This window comes from Homalodisca vitripennis, chromosome 1 (genome assembly GCF_021130785.1).
Source record: "Homalodisca vitripennis isolate AUS2020 chromosome 1, UT_GWSS_2.1, whole genome shotgun sequence".
Classification (NCBI taxonomy): Eukaryota; Metazoa; Arthropoda; class Insecta; order Hemiptera; family Cicadellidae; genus Homalodisca; species Homalodisca vitripennis.
In genome coordinates, this window is record NC_060207.1 from 23,941,444 (window position 1) to 23,961,373 (window position 19,930).

Sequence of the window (19,930 nt, forward strand, 5' to 3'; positions counted from 1 at the left end):
CGAAAAATCTGACTTTTTCACATTTTTGGACGATTGCCATGGCATCTTGAAGTCTTTAAATAACGTTTTGTAGGCTACCTTAACATGAAGATGACAGCAAAACAATTTGGGTTACAGGCAGCTTTACACAAATTTATGGCTTTTCCAAACTTTTGGACTATTTTGAATCATGCTCCGTGTGCGGCCTTCAATATTGAAGATGGCAGTACAAGTTTACCTGCAGTGAGGTTATTAAGCCAAGCTCTCTTCAACACAATATTCTATAACCCCTTGTAATGATCGACTCGCGTGGCTTCCTCTGTGAGATAAAATGCCCCGCAGTGCACGCGAGTGTTGATCAAAAAACAGATTATGAGAAACCAGACCAACTCATTTCCCAATTATTATAGTCTCCCCAAAGTTGGTACAATAACACGCAGTATGCACTCCACAGTCATACCACTCAAATGAACATCTGTTTTATTTTAATCTATTTCTTTCCACTAAACAATCGAATAAAAGTATCGAACTACCGATATCGATACCACTGCACCACATTCGATACCACCAGCATTCCACATGTTATAGTTCGATTTAAAATAAAATATGAATACAGCAACCATTGGTAATAAAAATCAGTTGTTAGTTGATTTACCGTATGTTAATATCTAGCACGTGGCTTTAAATCAAAGAGAACCACATGTTTAAATGTAAACAAGCAGGCGTTAATTCTAATGTTATGTTTTGGGTTATTTTTTACCACGATTACGTTATTTCTCGTTTGCTGATAAAGTTTTGGATTATTTTCTCGAGTCCCTCTGATCAAGACGTTAAAGTTCAGTTCGCATTATTCTACAATGTAGCAAATGTCCACAATTTCCAGTTCAATATTTTGTTTAGAGAATTATGTATAGAATATACACTTACTTTTCATCTAACGCCATTCTGGACTCTTAGTTCTTCTCCGCCCTCCTAAAACACAAATATTACAACATGAAACTCCTTTCTTTGTGTACATAGAAATCATAAGCACTGTAAGATATAATACATAACATCTACTCTGATATAACAGAAGGCTAATAAAAAGACAAACTACTTTTAAATACGCAATTATGAGTGTGGTACAAAATATGGATCTGCCGTAGCTTAATCTTTAAAATCTCTGAAATTAATATTAGTCATTAAAAAATTTTATATCATTCTACAATTGTAAAACTGCAACGTGAAAGAGCATCCTCTTTCTCAAAGGAGTGTGGCACTTTTTGTTCAAAACATAATTTATCCATTGAAACAATTTCTTACAATCTCACAGTTAATACATCCTTGGTTCTGATTGATTGATTTGTAAAAATTAATTTGCTTCTAAGAAGCCAATATAATATTTCATACTCATGACTATAGTACATGTATTATTTGACTTATAAATTAAAATTATACACTTTCTATCACTCACCCATGAAAAATATCCGATTCAAAGAAATGTAATAAATAATTTTACTTGTTTACAGTTTCAATGAGGAATTGTGTATTTCAAATATTAAAGTTTTGCATGTTTACATAAATTAAGTTAATCACTCTGTTATAATCTAAACTAACAACATTATTAATGTTACAAAAATTAGTTTACGTGATCGAAAACTTTCAATTTTACATTTTAAAAGATCAAAAGCTGATGGTAATCTATGATAGTTGTTTTAAAATGTTTATAAACGTAGGCTATAAATAAGTACATTAATTTGTAAATGGTAACTCTTCACTACCTTTCATGAAAGTCAGAAATTAGGCAAAAGTCAGAATATATATAACTTAAAAGATAAAACAGACAACCATAAACATTTGCAGTATTTTAGTGTTGAATATGTACGTCATATAAACTGCTATATACTTCAAAAATTGATAATAATTATATATATTTAGTATCCAGTACTTAATGTTTTTTTTTTAAATAAAAGAGGCATAATCATTTTTACCACCACATGGATTTTATTATTTCATATTGTGGACCTATCGTCTTACAATAACTTATAACACAATATGTAACTCAACAAAATGCTTAAATAATTTAATTATTAAAGGGCTTTCATGATAAAGTATGATTTATATATGCAGAGTTTGTATATCGAGTTCAGTTGTTCAAGTGCAATTAGTAACACATCATTAATTACACATTAATAACACAATTACATGACCATTTTAATGCTACCTATATTTAACATAAGACAATTTAATTTTTGGTTTGGTTAATTTATTAAAATTTTTAGCGCCAGCCCTTTAAAATAACTTTCACGAGTACAGGAAAATGGAAAACATCTATTATATAAGTATCACTCAACATGGAATATTAGCATACAATATTGATTTGTACAATTGTGTAACGAAGCTCAAAGAAATTGTTGTAGACCACGATATGTACGGTTAAAGTTGCCGATATCAATTACTATTTCAAGTAATTGTGTGTTTAAATAAATCTGGGTTTAAGAAACCTACGTTTTAAGGAGTAAATACTAATGTTTCAAAACATGATATTCCTTTATCGAGTTGTTAATTTATAAATTTTATCAATGCGATTTTTAACGTTTTATACTGAATATACTATTTAAGGATTGGATGAAATATGAAAGTAGTTAAGTACATTTTATTTACATTATTAGACATTTTACCACTGCATTGTTATTTCTGAATTGTATTACCACAATTTGTTACCGTAGTAGGCTACGCTATATATCCTTTCGATTTCTTTCGAAAAAATCGATTTTATACTGTCGTTTATGTGTTTTATTGAATTGAATAAAACATTGAGTTTTTAAATCATATTACTTTGCATATTTATTGCAAAGCTAATTATCTTGATATAGGGTTTACATTTAATATCTTCTGTTATTGTTTGAATAAAATACGATTCTTGTACGACAGTTCTTGCATATTTTTATTCTCCTCTACACGAAGCCTTTTTAGCTTACAATCGTCAATAATGTTTATAATTATTTCAAAGGCAATGCATTATTATGTATTATTAATAGAATCAAGGTTATTGCGATATTTTTAACACATGTACAGTACGGTATAGTGATTATAAATATCTGAATGTGAAGTCGAGTTTTATTAAATAATAATATAAAACCCAATTGTCGAATCAAACATGTACACCAACGTTGACACTCATATTCCCAGCAGTACCTGGTTAGCGATAGTATCCAATCACTTCCTTGTCAGTAAATTGTCCTCATTGTCAGTAGATGTTGAAGATGCGGTGCGTGCAGATGACACAGTCGGTCCAGAACACGAGATACACAGCCTGTGACGTCATACAGGGGTCGATACTAAGAGCGTTCCTGAGCGACTGACCGCCAACCCTACATTTCACGAGGAGTTCCTGCCGCTAGACTACAGGACTTGCGCTCAGCTCACACAGCCGGTGTGCCTGCCCCGCCTTACCGGTCGCGCCACTTCATTCATCCCTTGCGTCAGATTCACTGCTTGCCTGCTTGGTGACCCTGCCCTTTTGTGGGGGCCCTATTGTTCGCTTCACGCTAATTAGCAATTCATTCTGTGTACTCAAATACACCACATTAGGAGAGTTTTGCCGCCCCTATAATGCAAAGAAAAGAAGCTAATCCAGAATTTTTGTCGAAACTCCAAATTTGTATATTAGCATATTATATTAATGGAAAATATTACTAAGGTTGGATTAATTTTAACATTTGAGTAGAACTTATTGCTAGAGTGTGGACTTCTTTTGGTGTTTGGAGCACACAGATCGGCTGAAAACTTATCGAGTGAAATTATGACTATTATTTCTCTAAAACAGAAACGCATTTTGACGGAGAAGCTCCAAATAGTGTTGTATTTTTATTTATTTATGTGACCAACGGCAATGCATTTTTAAATAATACATATAAACACAGAGAAACAATATAATTGTATCTAAAATAAGAGACTCGGCTAAAAAAATGCAAAAAACAGGAAGTTCCACATATTTATGGTTAGATAAATAATTTGTAAGTATATCAAGAAAAACAACAATTAAAAATACTATGGATGAATAGCAATAAATAACATAACAACAAATAAATATGAAAATAATAATAATTTAAACTAATAATGTATAATTAACATACGTGTTTTGTTAGTGTATTTTGTAACTCGATAAGTTATTTTTACATAGATTCTGGAAGATAAGAATTGCATTGTGACATAGATGAAACAAAATCAACAAATTTTTCTAGGAGTGCTTGGATTCATTTTCTACATATTCCACGAACGTACTACCATTTGTCTTTATCAAGTATCGGATGACCAGGGATCTCCCTACAATCTTTTCTAGTCATATTGGTATTATTATATGTAATTGGTTACAAAATTATGATTTATATATTTAAAAACGCCCAGTCTGAGAGTAAAATAGACCTTTTAAAGCGTCCATAATAGTCAGGACCCGAGAGTTAAATTGCATTGAAAAGCACACGGCTAACGATCGATTTTCCACAAGAGGGTTCACTTCTGGTCGGTTTATACCTTCCAGTCGAACCTACATGTGTCCCTTAAATCTGGACAACCTTATGGATGTCCAGGAGTGGTAAATCACTAACAGCACATTTCTAAATTCTGAGGTGCAAGGGTAATTCGACAGGCCTAGTCTACTGCAGGAACTGAGAGTTGGAGTTTGTGGGGTTCGTTCACTAAGGGTTTTGCTAGCCTAGATGTAAGGGCGTGCCATCCCCTGCATGCTTTGACTGGTGAGGCTGGTTTAGAGTTGGTTTCCCCTTTTTGCGAGGGGACATGATTTGAGATTAGTGCCCTAAATTCTTTCTCATGGATCTGTACAGGAGGCGGCCCCTATCCTTAGTCATCCAGAATATCCTGCCACTTCGAAAGCAACGCAGAGGTCCTTATAGGACTAGGTGCAATTTGTAAGCTTCTTGTCCTCAGTGAAAAAATTCAATCGATTTTAAGAAAATTCAGGTTATGTGCTTATACAGTACAAATTGGTTCTTCGATCCAAGAATATAACCGCAATTTTAAAGCAATATAACATTCTCAAAAAATACATGCAGATCAAAGTTTAATATTTTTTTAATTCCACGCCTCAGTTTTTTTACCAAGATATTTTATCAGTCGTAATCCTGTTATCGTTTTAAAATATACATGAGCTATGGAAATCGTATTTAATAAGAAATTAAATTAATACATGTATTTAGTTATATTGAAATCACAGTGCAATTCGGTAATGGAAGAGAAGAACATTAATAAAGTTGATAAGGTTGTTTTCAACTTTGTGGTGTTTATTTTGGACATGCGATGTTGCAACAGAAAACAAACATCCACTCATACACGGCTATGCGCTGCGCTGGGACCTTGACTCTTGGTTTGGGTTAGTGATATCAGAGTAGCCAGTAGGTCAGGTACCTACTCTTAGTTTTTTATATCATGACAGTAGCATTATTTTTATTAGTAGACCTACTGTTTCTATTTGTTTTCCTCTTCTACTTGATAGAACCCCGATTACTAATTCAGGAGCCATGAGTCAATTTGCGTTTTTTACGAACAAACTATATAGTTTGTCGTAACATCATGAAGGAATTTTGATTAACAAACATGATGTTTTTTTTTTTTTCTTAAGGCAAGAAGCATAGAAACTGCACCTAGTCCTAAAAGGACCTTTGCGCTGCTTCCGGAGTGACAGGATGGATGGGTACGGTTAGGAGTATGGCCACCTCCTGTCGAGATCCATGATGAAAAATTTTGGGTGTTAGTCATATCCCTTCGGTAGAAAGGTATGCCAGCTCTGAACCAGCCTCTCCAGTCAAAGCAGGCAAGGGGTGTCACACCCTTATGTCTAGGCTAGCAAGAGCCTTAGACTCTTAGGGAACCCCACCTTCTCCAACAGTCATCTCCCGCAGTAGACTAGACCTATCGAACTACCCTTGCACCCCAGAATCTAGACATTTGCCGCAAGTAATGTGCCACTCCTAGACATTCATAAGGTTGCCCAGATATAAATGACACATCGGTTTTTGCTGTGCCCGGTGTGAGTTTAACTGGGTGGAACTGTGTCAGGGTATCGAAAGGGATAAATACATAAAACGATCAATCTTTCTGCGGGTTATATTTTAATAGCCTGAATCGCTTAAAACCAGCCGTTCCAGATACGTAAATAAAGTGTATATAAACGTTAAGCGAAATAAAGACTGTTCAGAGTCCACGTGTTGTTACTGCCATAGCGAGACAGTGAAATAAGTCATGTGCTTGATGGCGGTCTATAATACATGATATAGGCGAATAAAAGTGTAATTTTTATAACCAATGCAATTTCCATCATAATTGGAACGCTCACGTGATCTGAGATTAATTTTAAGATATTATCTTGAGGGATGTTTTTCTGTTTCTGTCAGCAATGTGGAGTGGAATCAAATCATTCAACATAAACTGATCACGGGAAAGTACGATTAAATATTTCCCTAACCCTCAGTACGGCGTTTTATACATACATGAAAAGGACATTTGCCATCGTTATGAGTTAAGAGAAACTGAAACACAACATTTCGAGAATTGGGATCTGTTCATTTTTTCAGGTGCCAAAAAACCTAAGACAAGCATATGTCAAAGGTGAACACGTACCGATGGTTCATGTTCGAAATACGGTTGTACTTTCTAAATAATTATAATATTATGAAAAAATCAAACTAAATATTGCCGTGTACACATGTTCCTCAATTGAAAAAGCACTAACATGCTCACAATTTCTTATTACTATGCTTGCAGTATTATCACAGTTTGGTGTTACTAAATAAATTATTTTCGTTAAGTATGCAGTCGTTTTACTCTCATTCACCATAAAAGTAATATTTAGCAAGGATTATACCTGTATACTACAGATACTTTACCAACCCAGTTTTACTATACTGTGATAATTACTCCATTGTAAATTATTATAGAATTCCACGCAACACTTTGTCACTTACTCCAGGCCGACTCGCGTGACACCGTCAATATCGTTGTGGTAGGAGGAGGAGGGGTATCTACCCACTACGTCATCACCCTTCGTTGACACTAATTGCAAGTGAAAACATTAGCGACATCAATTGTTGCGTCTGCAGGGACGAGCCAATCATGCAGAAATAGCCTGACCTTAGCCGTAACGGGGTCTAGAGTGGTGAACTACCCATTCTTTCCTGTACACTCGATACCTTGTCACTTGCTCCAGGTTGACTCGCGTGACTCCGCCAACAATATTTACGCTGTGGTGGGAGGAGGAGAGATTACTACCCACTACGTCATCGCCCTTCATTGATGGTGACTGCAAGTAAAAACATTGGCGATACAATCGTTGCATCTGCAGGGGCGAGCCAACCATGCGGAAATAGCCTGACCTTAGCCGTAACGGGGTTTAGAGTGGTGAACTACCCATTCTTTCCTGTACACTCGATACCTTATCACTTGCTCCAGGTTGACTCGCGTGACTCCGCCAACAATATTACGCTGTGGTGGGAGGAGGAGAGATTACTACCCACTACGTCATCGCCCTTCATTGATGGTGACTGCAAGTAAAAACATTGGCGATACAATCGTTGCATCTGCAGGGGCGAGCCAACCATGCGGAAATAGCCTGATCTTGGCCGTAACGGGGTTTAGAGTGGTGAACTACCCATTCTTTCCTGTACACTCGATACCTTATCACTTGCTCCAGGTTGACTCGCGTGACTCCGCCAACAATATTACGCTGTGGTGGGAGGAGGAGAGATTACTACCCACTACGTCATCGCCCTTCATTGATGGTGACTGCAAGTAAAAACATTGGCGATACAATCGTTGCATCTGCAGGGGCGAGCCAACCATGCGGAAATAGCCTGACCTTAGCCGTAACGGGGTTTAGAGTGGTGAACTACCCATTCTTTCCTGTACACTCGATACCTTATCACTTGCTCCAGGTTGACTCGCGTGACTCCGCCAACAATATTACGCTGTGGTGGGAGGAGGAGAGATTACTACCCACTACGTCATCGCCCTTCATTGATGCTGACTGCAAGTAAAAACATTGGCGATACAATCGTTGCATCTGCAGGGGCGAGCCAACCATGCGGAAATAGCCTGACCTTGGCCGTAACGGGGTTTAGAGTGGTGAACTACCCATTCTGTCCTGTACACTCGATACCTTATCACTTGCTCCAGGTTGACTCGCGTGACTCCGCCAACAATATTACGCTGTGGTGGGAGGAGGAGAGATTACTACCCACTACGTCATCGCCCTTCATTGATGGTGACTGCAAGTAAAAACATTGGCGATACAATCGTTGCATCTGCAGGGGCGAGCCAACCATGCGGAAATAGCCTGACCTTAGCCGTAACGGGGTTTAGAGTGGTGAACTACCCATTCTTTCCTGTACACTCGATACCTTATCACTTGCTCCAGGTTGACTCGCGTGACTCCGCCAACAATATTACGCTGTGGTGGGAGGAGGAGAGATTACTACCCACTACGTCATCGCCCTTCATTGATGCTGACTGCAAGTAAAAACATTGGCGATACAATCGTTGCATCTGCAGGGGCGAGCCAACCATGCGGAAATAGCCTGACCTTAGCCGTAACGGGGTTTAGAGTGGTGAACTACCCATTCTTTCCTGTACACTCGATACCTTATCACTTGCTCCAGGTTGACTCGCGTGACTCCGCCAACAATATTACGCTGTGGTGGGAGGAGGAGAGATTACTACCCACTACGTCATCGCCCTTCATTGATGGTGACTGCAAGTAAAAACATTGGCGATACAATCGTTGCATCTGCAGGGGCGAGCCAACCATGCAGAAATAGCCTGATCTTGGCCGTAAACGAGGTCTAGAGTGGTCGATATTAGGGTTGTACGTCACGCTTAATTTGACGAGGGTGGCTGACGTCACGTTTCCGCAGGCCATATGCCGTAAAATATTTGGTCATAAACTCTAAAATAAATATCATATTACAATAATTATTTTCGTCAAATGAAATTCAGATTTTTAAATCATGAAATAAACAATCACTCAGTATGCTTAATATAAATTTTTACTAAACATGTAAGGTAATACAAGATAAAACAAGTTATATGCATACAAACTTTCAAATCTGACTTGAAAAAATAGCAACCAATGCAGATTTTCAGCATTTAGTTGTTTTATAATAATTGAGTTGAACACAAAATCATAAATACAGAACTTAGTGTAAATATTATTTACAATGCGCAATTTATTCTCCTAGTTTCGTATCACCTATCAAGTAAGTTTGAAAACCTAATGTTTATATTATAATTTTTGTAAAATGAATTCAAACTTTGTCGAAAATTTGAATATTTATCCATAGCAACAAGAATAGTTAATTTATTCATAATGTGGGTTAATTAAATCGGAAATTAATGTATTAGTCTATTTTTTATCGTGGAGAAGCGTAAGCTAATTCTACATTACTTAATTGTAAAAAGTAAATAACGTGAACCGTAGCATATAATGATAGGTACATGATCATAATACAATGACATGAAGGTGCTAGTATAAGTTGGCCGAATGTTAACGAAGCATCACTCAGAGACTGGGAAAGTAATTCATTTCTGTCTGTCTGTCCACTATATCTCGAAAACAACCTGACTTGAAACATTACATGAAACATCATTTCTACATAGACAAGAATGAGTTATATATGATGATGCACGCCCCACCATTGAATTTGGCTGAGCGTCATTGAACCCTACCACTCAGTAGGCTAGCACAATTTTTCTTTTCTCTGTCGGGAATAAAAAATGCTTTCGTGTATGATTGTATGTCTGACTAGGTGACCGCAAGACATCTCGGGAACAAAATGAGCTATAGGCCTACATTTGAAATTTTACGTGCAAGCTCAGCGAAGCAGGTTATTTGACAGGTGTGACGTACTTCTACCTTGTATTGAACTGTATTTTATTGTAACTTCACTGTATTGAAGTAACAGTCATTTTAAAACAGTGTTACCATTAATAATTCTATTATTTATTTATAGCAGTTTTTCAATACATTTTTCTTTAATACATGATATCAACCATATACGATTCAGAAATAGAAAATAAGGTCTACATATACGATTTGTGGCTTTGAAAAATATATCGATTGAAATATTTATTTCAGTTTATACCATTCATTGGTGATATATAAATTCTATAATTGTATTATTAGTTTAAAAGCTATGGAGTTTTTGTTTAAATTTTAGATTTTATTTGCTAGTTGGAATCAGTAAAACACGGATTCACTGTACAATATTATTAGTAATATTAGCAGATTATCAGAGACATATTTCACTAAACACAACAATTTAATATTGTGTGTATGTAATTAATAAAAATAATTAGAATACTGCATGCTAAGATTTGCTATATGTAAACACTTATAAATCATACTTAACGGCATTGACATTTTACTTTAGAAACATAATTACTAGCAGTATTGTATCAATACATTTTCAGGAGTACTGACAATTGAAACTGGTTTTTAGTAAAAATAGAGTAGTATATTGAACAATTTTAATTTAAACTAACTTGGATTGCATAATAAGTAGGTCAGTTGAGGAAGTAGACAGCTTCAACGAACTTGTATGAAGTGGGTTTGTGTATTTACTATTGAGGTACATTTGTGCAATATTTTTGTACAGATACAATATGCCATTGATATAACAGGTGTATAATTATTATTTTCTCTCACAACTCTAAATCTAGAAGTAACTGTATAAGAGTAGGATTGTTTTGTTTGTTTTTTGTTTTGTTTTATTGTTTACTTATTATCTATTGTTGGTTTCATTCGGATCTACTAGTAATATTTGTAAAATTGGTGTTGTACCGTTGAAATAAATAAATAAACGAATAAAGGATGAGCAAGGTCCCTTATCAACTGCTCGTAAAAAAAATCCGTGAGACGGACCGTGGATCCAGTGTCCGTTGTCCGTCCCTTAAGAAGTAGGTAAGAAATAGTCCCGGCAGTTTTACGAAGTGGACCTACAGTCCGTTTACCAGAGTGGACAGCTACTAATCCTTTCCTCTAGATTAAAAAAACCTTGTCACTTGCTCCAGGTTGACTCGCGTGACTCCGCCAACAATAACGGTGTGGTGGGAGGAGGAGAGATTACTATCTACTACGTCATCACCCTTCATTGACGCTGATTGCTAGTGAAAACATTGGCGACATCAATTGTTGCGTCTGCAGGGGCGAGCCAATCATGCAGAAATAGCCTGACCTTGGCCGTAACGGGGTCTAGAGTGGTCAACTACTCCTCCGTTTCTTTCTTTCGGCTTGAATGAAACAACAAAATGTAACCTATTTTTCTTACTGGCGTTAGGTATAAATCTTCGAGAATAGCCAAAGCTTGTGTTTTTGCTATATTCAAAAAGTGTACACTATCATTAGATATCACTATTACATTCATCATATTTTATAAGATTACTATGGGCCACTTTTAATTACAATAGGTAGATTTTAGATTAATGTCATTTATATTAATTTTTAAAATACGTGTATAGATCCTCTATAGATTTTTTTATAATGCATCAGCTGTGTATTACTTTTAACATAGAGAAACAAGGAAACAGGATGGCATGTAACTGACTGCCACTATTTACTTAACCATTACAAAGCAAGGCACAAATTTGTTACTTTTTTTAGTTTTGTGATTGGTAACTTTTGGTTGGTAGCCCTACAGTGAAGTGAATAATCAGATAAAAGTTTGATTTAATTACGAAAAGTAATCTTAATTTTAGTAAAATCTTAAAACTGTAGAGTGAGGTCAGTTTGGGTTCTCTTGCTCTTGAACCACCTTGGCGTGAAGAACAAAAATGTAAAAAGTAACAAATAATGATTTAAGTTTAAATATTGTAAAAACAGTAACAATCAAAACACAAGGGTTTGGAATCCATTGTTGAACCTACAAATCTAGAACAAAGGTTATCAAGTGATGAGTCGATTGAGGCCCACTCACTCCCACGCACATTCCACACATGGCCACCTCTTATCAGCGAGTCAGTGACAACAAGGGCTGACCTCGACCTTGAGAGTTAACTGGTCTTTGGGCGATCATTAGGAGCATCCTGCCGGCAGACAGGGCGATCCTGTCCTAGTAGGGGCGGCAGGACCAAGGTCAAGGTCAGTTGGGCCTAAGTAATCTGGTTTAGTACCATAACTATAATAAGAGTTTTAACTCGCTATTGTACAAATATCCCTGACAAGCTGAATGAAAATAAATTATAAAAATACAATATTTAAAAATACAGAGACAAGTTTTGAATACTGTATACTACGTAGTTTTTATAGTCTGTATATCAAAGTTGATTTTCTTTTTAAATCACATTGAAGCTAAACCTATCGCGTATATAGTAATTATACCTTAAATTACAAATTCTAAGCATTACAACTTTACTCAAAAAACAAATCTTAATCAATGCGTGTTTTATTAATGTTAATTCCAATTAAAATTAAACAGCTGTAATTTTTTCTTTTAAAATTGTAACGATTCTTTGTAAAGAATTCAAGTTAAAGAACTTATATTGCTGGGTTTAGTAATCTAGAATCGATATTTCCTTTCGCTGAATATGGTATATCTCAAAGTAATGAAATAAAGTAATACAATTCGAAAATTGGCGGATTATTTATTACATGGGTACACTTCGCCATATCAGTGCTGAATTTGCCCAGAAATTCAATATAACAGTACAATATTCAATTATATAAATATAACATTAAACAAATTATACCAATATGTAAAACTGAAACCACAAAGTAAAAAATCATAATATAAAAGTAATCTTATTACTTTGCAATAAATTAAATCAGTATTCTATTTCTAGTAAAAAGAACATTCAAGAGACAATATATTAGAAACAAACAATAGAGAATGACTACATAATTTTATTAGTGAAAATTCAAAATCACGATGTAATACAAATTATAACTGGACAAAAATACTTGACGAATCTAAATTACTGCATTTGTTTTAATATTAATGGAAGGTGACATTCAAACTTCGAAAAAGATAGATTCAAACCACAAGGAAAACCACCAAGTTACCTCACAAATACATTGTAAAAAATACGTTATCTTACAAATAAAAAAAAAAACTACTCCCAAAAGATATACGAGTACTTTTTGTGTGGATGACTTCAACATGAAGATTCTGGACATTGTCAAGATGATGAAGACACCTACGTACTAATCTTCCATTGAGTAAATCAATACAGACGAAGGGTTTTCTAGTTGTGCAAAGATAAAAACGATTAAATCCATGTTAATATTTGTGAGAAAATCTGAATATAGCGAAACTTTTTCCAATATCACCGAAAAAATAGATGTCTCAACATAAGCTAAAAATAATATGGTCAGATTCCGTTATATGCCCCCAACGCTTAAACTTTTTTCAATGAACTTAGAACGTTATAAAACGATGTGGTTGAGTAACAGAACTAAAATTATGCCCCCAAAGCTAATTTTTCATTTACGGATGATTATAATGAATAACAATTGGTTAATAGCTAAGAAAAAGGGGTACTTACGTATTATATCGACCACACCCAAAAAAAAAAAAAAATAAAAATAAATAAATAAATAAAATTCAACAAAAACAAACATTACCAAACAAAAACTAAACTCTTTATTGAAAAAACACACAAAACTTGTTTTTATTCTTGATCACACTCCGCCACCCAAAATGCGAGTGCCTCCGGCCATCAGCGCGGGCTTCGGCAACATCTTCGGTGCTGCCCCGCGCTGATTTCAACGAAAGAAAAACATCCCTCGAGATAGTACCTATCAGTAAAATATCAAATTCTAGAGGGGCTGATCAGAAATATAAATTGAATTTTAATGGAAAGGCAATTATGTACCGTGTAAAAAATTTAAATAATCATGTGATGTCGCGCGGCCTGCCGTAATCGGGATTCTCGAGAAAGATAAGATAACAGCGACAACAATACCGAACGCAATACCTGGAAATGCTTGTTGATTAATGGAATGTTAGTTCTGTTACTCAACTACATCGTTTTATAACGTTCTAAGTTCATTGAAAAAAGTTTAAGCGTTGGGGGCATATAACGGAATCTAACTAATAAAATATTTGTATAGAAGGCAATATGATTTCAGGTAATCTAAATTGAACACATTAGCATCGATTGATATGGTGTGCTGGAAACCGGATCTATTTCCATGGTCAAATAATTGGTCTGGTTAGTTTGTAGCTTGACTGATAACGACCTTCTCATTAAAACTGTCGTTAAATTTTATCTTGACGTGAAAAACACATGTCTCGAGCTGGTACAGTTCAACTCAAATGTTTCTTACATTGGGACATGTTAACTTTAGGCATTTTTTCAGTATCAAAATAAAATTAATGCCTAATCATATGTATTTATCACCTGAGCAAAATCTCACTTAGACCAATTCTCTCAAAACTATTTTGTTCCTATTTCACGGAATTATATAAAATCAATACATATATCAACAATTATAAGGTTATCATTGTAAGTCTCTCTACAATTTTGAATATTAGTAGGCATGTGGCAAAAATAAGAAAATTAAAACCGAAATATTACTTTTGAGGGGAATAAATACATTTTGGGTCCTAAAATGTTATTAAAATTCAAACATAATAATTGATCAGAATAACAATTATATTTATTTAATTCTCAGGTTAGTTAGAATTGAGAACTTAATTAAATAAGATTACGAACAATTTTACATTAAATAAAAAAGTACATTTCTTTTGATGTCAAAAAAAAAAAAAACAATTTTGCTTAAAGTTTATTACTGTCGAATAATTTGAAAGGATAAAACTATTTCGGACACTTGCAATGGTTGAGTGTTATAAATTTACTACGTTTTGAGGATTTAAATGTATCTTCTTTTTCAACTGTAAAAGTCTGCTGTATATACATTACTTAACATAGAGTATATTTAGTATTTAGTGTAATAAGTTTACTAATTCGCAGTATTAATTAATTCTCGCGCATTTTATTGCATTATTCAACGCCACCTACAAAAACAAAGTGGAAACCATTGTATAAATTCAACGTAAGGTTATTTTAGATCTGAAATCAGTAATTTCTTTAAAATACTCTGATAAAACTAAACAAATAAATATACTAAAATTATGTATTAATATTTTTATTTTATTAGTAATTAATTGTTTTATATAATATTCAGAATTAAAATTTTGTTTACATTAAATAACTAGCACTATATAATAATACAATACAAATAAAAATGTGAAATTCGCAACAAAAACATGTATAATATTTTAGGTTATCGACGGGTATTTTACATTTTGACTGGTTTGAAAGTGACATTAGAGTGTATATTTAACGTAAGAACACACCACCTGCCTGATAAGAGTGTAGCTCAGGTCCGCTCAGAGCTCGCTGTAGGACGGGATGGTCTGTACTGAGCTTGAGAGATCAGAAGGCTACTGTGGCTCCCTCAATTGGTCGTATTAGCACGAATTAACCGCTGTTGCATCAATTACTACACAAGAAACAATAATCTCCACATTCCGCGGCCATTCTGTTATCTGCCGGTCACTGTGCGCCAGTCAGCTGGTAAACCGTTGTTTATCTGCAGCAGCCGGTCATAAAACCCGAGCTGGCGTTGCTTTACAACGTCACGCTGTACAACGCTACGTGCCTGTGGTTAAATATTATACTAATTGATTAAACGAGGTTCTACTAATATTCATAGACAAGGTAACAAACATAAAACGTTAAAGCTTGCAACATAAACTTTTTTGTTTAGCAGTTACCAATGTTAATTGAAAAATACACAACAAAAAATATTTCACCTCAGAATGTTTCATCACACGTGCCACCTATAATTATTCAAACTTTCCATAGTTACTTCTAACGAGTTAATTTACTGTATCAGCTCTCATCAAAACATCTGGTGGTAACCTTCGTGTATCTTAAACATCACTACAGTTTCATTGCTCATTGTGTATTTGGGAACCATGCCTTTTAAAATCGTGAAAATCGTAAAAATTCAAAATCGTTTATAGCAGTGTCTTATTAAGAGGAGCTTAGCAAATTTATTAATTTTGTAATACAGAACAGTTTTGTTTTGTAAAGCCAAATTAACCGTTATGTTAATGTTCACGTTCATATAAGCTTTAGATAGAAAGAAGGCGCAGTCTTGTGCTTAAATAAATTGTTTTGTATGTTTTCTCATTCACCATCTGGAAAAACGAGAATATGGTCGAACACTGTGTCGCCAACAATGTGCTCAAAGGTGATGAATGAAATAGTTTTCACAGATATAGGCATTTTGAAACGATGTTATTTAAATGGAAAATGAAACTGAGCGGACGAGTTCATTAATAACTCAATATATGTTATTCAACTATTAATGATCTAAGAAGTACTGTCCTCTTTCAGTTTACAAATGACCCGTCAATTAATTACTGTAGAGGATTAATGCTTCTGGGTCGTTGAGGCCAGCACCTGCATGAAAGTCAGTAATACAAATTGTTTAATTGTAAATAATGTTACGTTACATTTTGATAATGTCGCTATTGCATCGAAGATGGTTAAGTTTCTATATTCGGTTTTTGTAGGAATGGTTTATTAATTTCGAACACACATCCCTTTAGGTTACCTTCACTGAAAACATAAACAGTAGGAAACAGGTTTTCACTCCAAAGGCATTGACTGATTTTGAGGAGCTACAGGCATTTAAAGTGGGAAATGTAGGTAATTTATGCAATCAGGTCCAAATAAAATCTACTGAAGAAAAAATTTGAATATTTTACAGGATGCACATAAATTATAGCTTTCAGGGTGTGACGTGTTTTATAAATGATTTATGGGTTAAATAAACTACACTTTTATTGAAATAAAATTTAAGAAAATAACACGTTTATAAATAAAAATTTTAAAAATGTAGAATTTATTTTTTTTAGATAAATCGAAACATTAAATTGTCACCTTTTGATATATATATATATATATATATATATATATATATATATATATATATACCTCGTATATACTGTAAAAATACAAACCCTTCTCTTCATTGGGTTTCCTCTAAACCTGAATATAAGATGCTTCAGAATTCTGAATTAAATATCTAAACTCTTCTTGGAGAGACGACAAAATTATACGTTCTCTGTATTAAACAACGCATCTTGAGTGTTGTGACCAAAGGTTTGTTTAAAAATTCATTACAAACAATTTAAACCGTCTTAAAGTCACCTATAATGTTTAGAATTACCGTATCTACACAAAAAAAAATTGTTTCTCTTCAGAAAGAGATAGTCGGGTCCATACGATGACAATGCACTAAATTATCTGTGAGGACTTTGGTAGTTATATTCTCGTTAATATCTATCAAAATAAACTTGAATTTTTCCTTAAACAGTGCAGAAAAGTACAGTAATATAATTGTGTTCTTGAGTATTAGTCTTTGCCGTAAACCACATTATTTTTCATGGTAGACTAAATAAGTCCTACTTACAGCAGAACATGTTTTCTTATAGAATCCCGAGGGCGTTGAGGCGTTCTGCTTATATGTAGAAACTCAAAAATCGTCAATAACACCTATCTGTTCCATTTACTCGGAACTTGAGCCATGATTAAAAGATTGATCCATTTTTACCAGTACACGGTGGCTGGTGAGATCGGTTTTTGGTTAGGTTTGTTTAAAACTGTTGTACCACTTTTCAGTCATGATCCCTTAAAATACCTTATCTGCAGGTATGAGATAAAATTATTTGGATCATTCCAACGCGCAGTTGTGGTTATCTTAAATAAGGTCCACAGACAAATGGTTGATGATAAGGCTTTAATATTTTTGCAATATGTGTATGAAAGATGACATCTTTATACATAAACAATGCAGTTTCCGCAATAATTATTGCGGAAATAAATAATGCTTTATTATTTATTATACAGAATAATAAATAGTAAAGAAGTTAAAAATAATTATGGTTATAGTACCAGAATAATTTGAATTAATATCATAGTAATAATAATAATTTAAATGTAGATGACGTAATAATAATAACATATCAACAACGTATTAAAAACACGTAATTTCCTATAATTACTCAAAATAATCAGCAAAGTATTACGTTATTCTCTTCAGCGTTTATTCCTCGGGTTAATCAATTGAACAAAATTGCTCAAAATTCCTGTTTTAAATGCAGATAAATGCTTCGTACACGTGTGGTGATCAAAAAAGATCTGAAATTATTCTCTGTATTCCGAAGAAAGTTATCATAAAGGAATATGACTGAATTTTAATAGATTAACCCAACCAAAAGCCTTATACTTATTGTTGAAGTACAATAGAGTATCGAGAAAAGTTGTTAGAAAGAGTGGAGGTCTCTTTCTACACCAGTTAGAAATAATCTGTTAATCTGTTTATTTTCAATTATTATCCTATGGAATATTTGCTTGTCTGAGGGGGGTATAAGTCAAAGATACAGTTCACAACAAGTTATCTAACTTGTCCCTGTATCACTTCGGGTCGAAGGCAATGAGATTATTTCACAACAATAAATACTGGACTCAGATTAACTTTTATGGGTTAAAAAAATGACAGTAATTTTCTGACTCAACTATTGCACTGAATTCCTTTACAGATTTACATTCATTTTGACGCAAAATAATTTAGCTCATTGATAAGAAGATTGCATTATTAATTCAGTGCCAAAATTAGTTGCGACAAAGTCACGCACGACAGGAGGGTTACGTTTTATGCTCCACTTTCAATTTCAAGACAGAGTTGTAACTAAAGAAAAACGTTTATTAAGAATCAGTTTTTGAAGATAAAACAAAGCACAATGGGAAAGGATTTCGTGGTCCGCTTATAAGCTGATAACTTTAATTTAAATTGTTTATATTTTACTGACATTTTATCTTTCTGCTACAAAATTAGACATTCTATAATGGAATGAAAATTGTATTCTTGTTTTGACTATGACATTTTAAAAAGCTGATTGCACAACTTAGTTGTTCGGTCTCCTCGTAAAACTGGAAAACTTCGTTTAATTGGGAAAACGTGTTAATTGGATAGATTATAAAGAAATACAATGTTCACCTCACTAGCCCATCTCACAATCATCACTCTTTCTTATTTATCTTAAAGGTGTACATGAGTATATATCTGTTTCTGTATGTGTGTATGTAAATATATATATGTGTGTGTATCTCAACTTGTGAACTGGAACTTTGTTTATTTATTTATTCACGGTAAACCCATTACATCCAAAGATTGCAAAAATTGGTAGAAAAAGCTGAATAGAATAATAAAGAGTAAAGAATTTAAACATAACTATGATTATAGTACCAGAATAATTTGAATTAATAGCATAGTAATAATAATAATTTAAATGTAGATGTTGTAATAATAATAACATATCAACAACGTATTAAAAATAAATAATATATACAGTAACAACAATATAATAGTAAATAATTTAATAACAACGATCTGAAATAAATAATTTGAATAGCAATAACAGCAGTAAATAATAGAAAATGTGTAACTTAATGATAAATAATTGGATAAAAATAACATAACAACAGTTAAAAAATGAAGCAATAGCATGAAAATATAAAAAAATAAATATCTATAATAATACACTATTTTTTACAAAATAAATTAATAAATAACACCGTGTCAACCTTATGTGCATGTAGACCTATATTACTATTGTACAGTTTATGTAACAACGTGTTTGTGTTTTTTTAATCTATAAATTTCGGCTTATCACTGCTCAGAACCAAATAAAGTGACAGTTCATGTAGGCCTACACCGGTACAGCGTGGCCTAGGATGGACATGTTATAACATTTAACTTATCTCCAAGCGATACTAAGCCGTGTGTGAGGAGCGTCCATTTATGGGTTTAGCATGTAGAGATAATACAACTTTGTTACATAAATTTTACTGTGCCACATCGTGTCATTATTACCCAGAACAAAAC

At 33.8% G+C, this 19,930-nt stretch overlaps 1 protein-coding gene across 6 annotated transcripts in view; it reads right to left on the reverse strand.

The window, feature by feature from the left end:
- Positions 1-19,930, reverse strand: part of LOC124358265 (proton-coupled amino acid transporter-like protein CG1139) — an 80,145-nt gene that overhangs the window by 32,706 nt on the left and 27,509 nt on the right. For 2 of the 6 annotated variants that reach the window (XM_046810562.1, XM_046810589.1), the window contains exon 2: positions 907-951. In XM_046810562.1, coding sequence (XP_046666518.1) covers positions 907-923 — 17 coding nt within the window. In that variant the 5' untranslated portion in view covers positions 924-951. Of the gene's footprint in view, positions 1-906; positions 952-3,156; positions 3,323-15,326; positions 15,483-19,930 lie in introns of those variants that run through there. The other 4 variants (XM_046810568.1, XM_046810572.1, XM_046810583.1 and 1 more) reach the window with 4 other exon arrangements.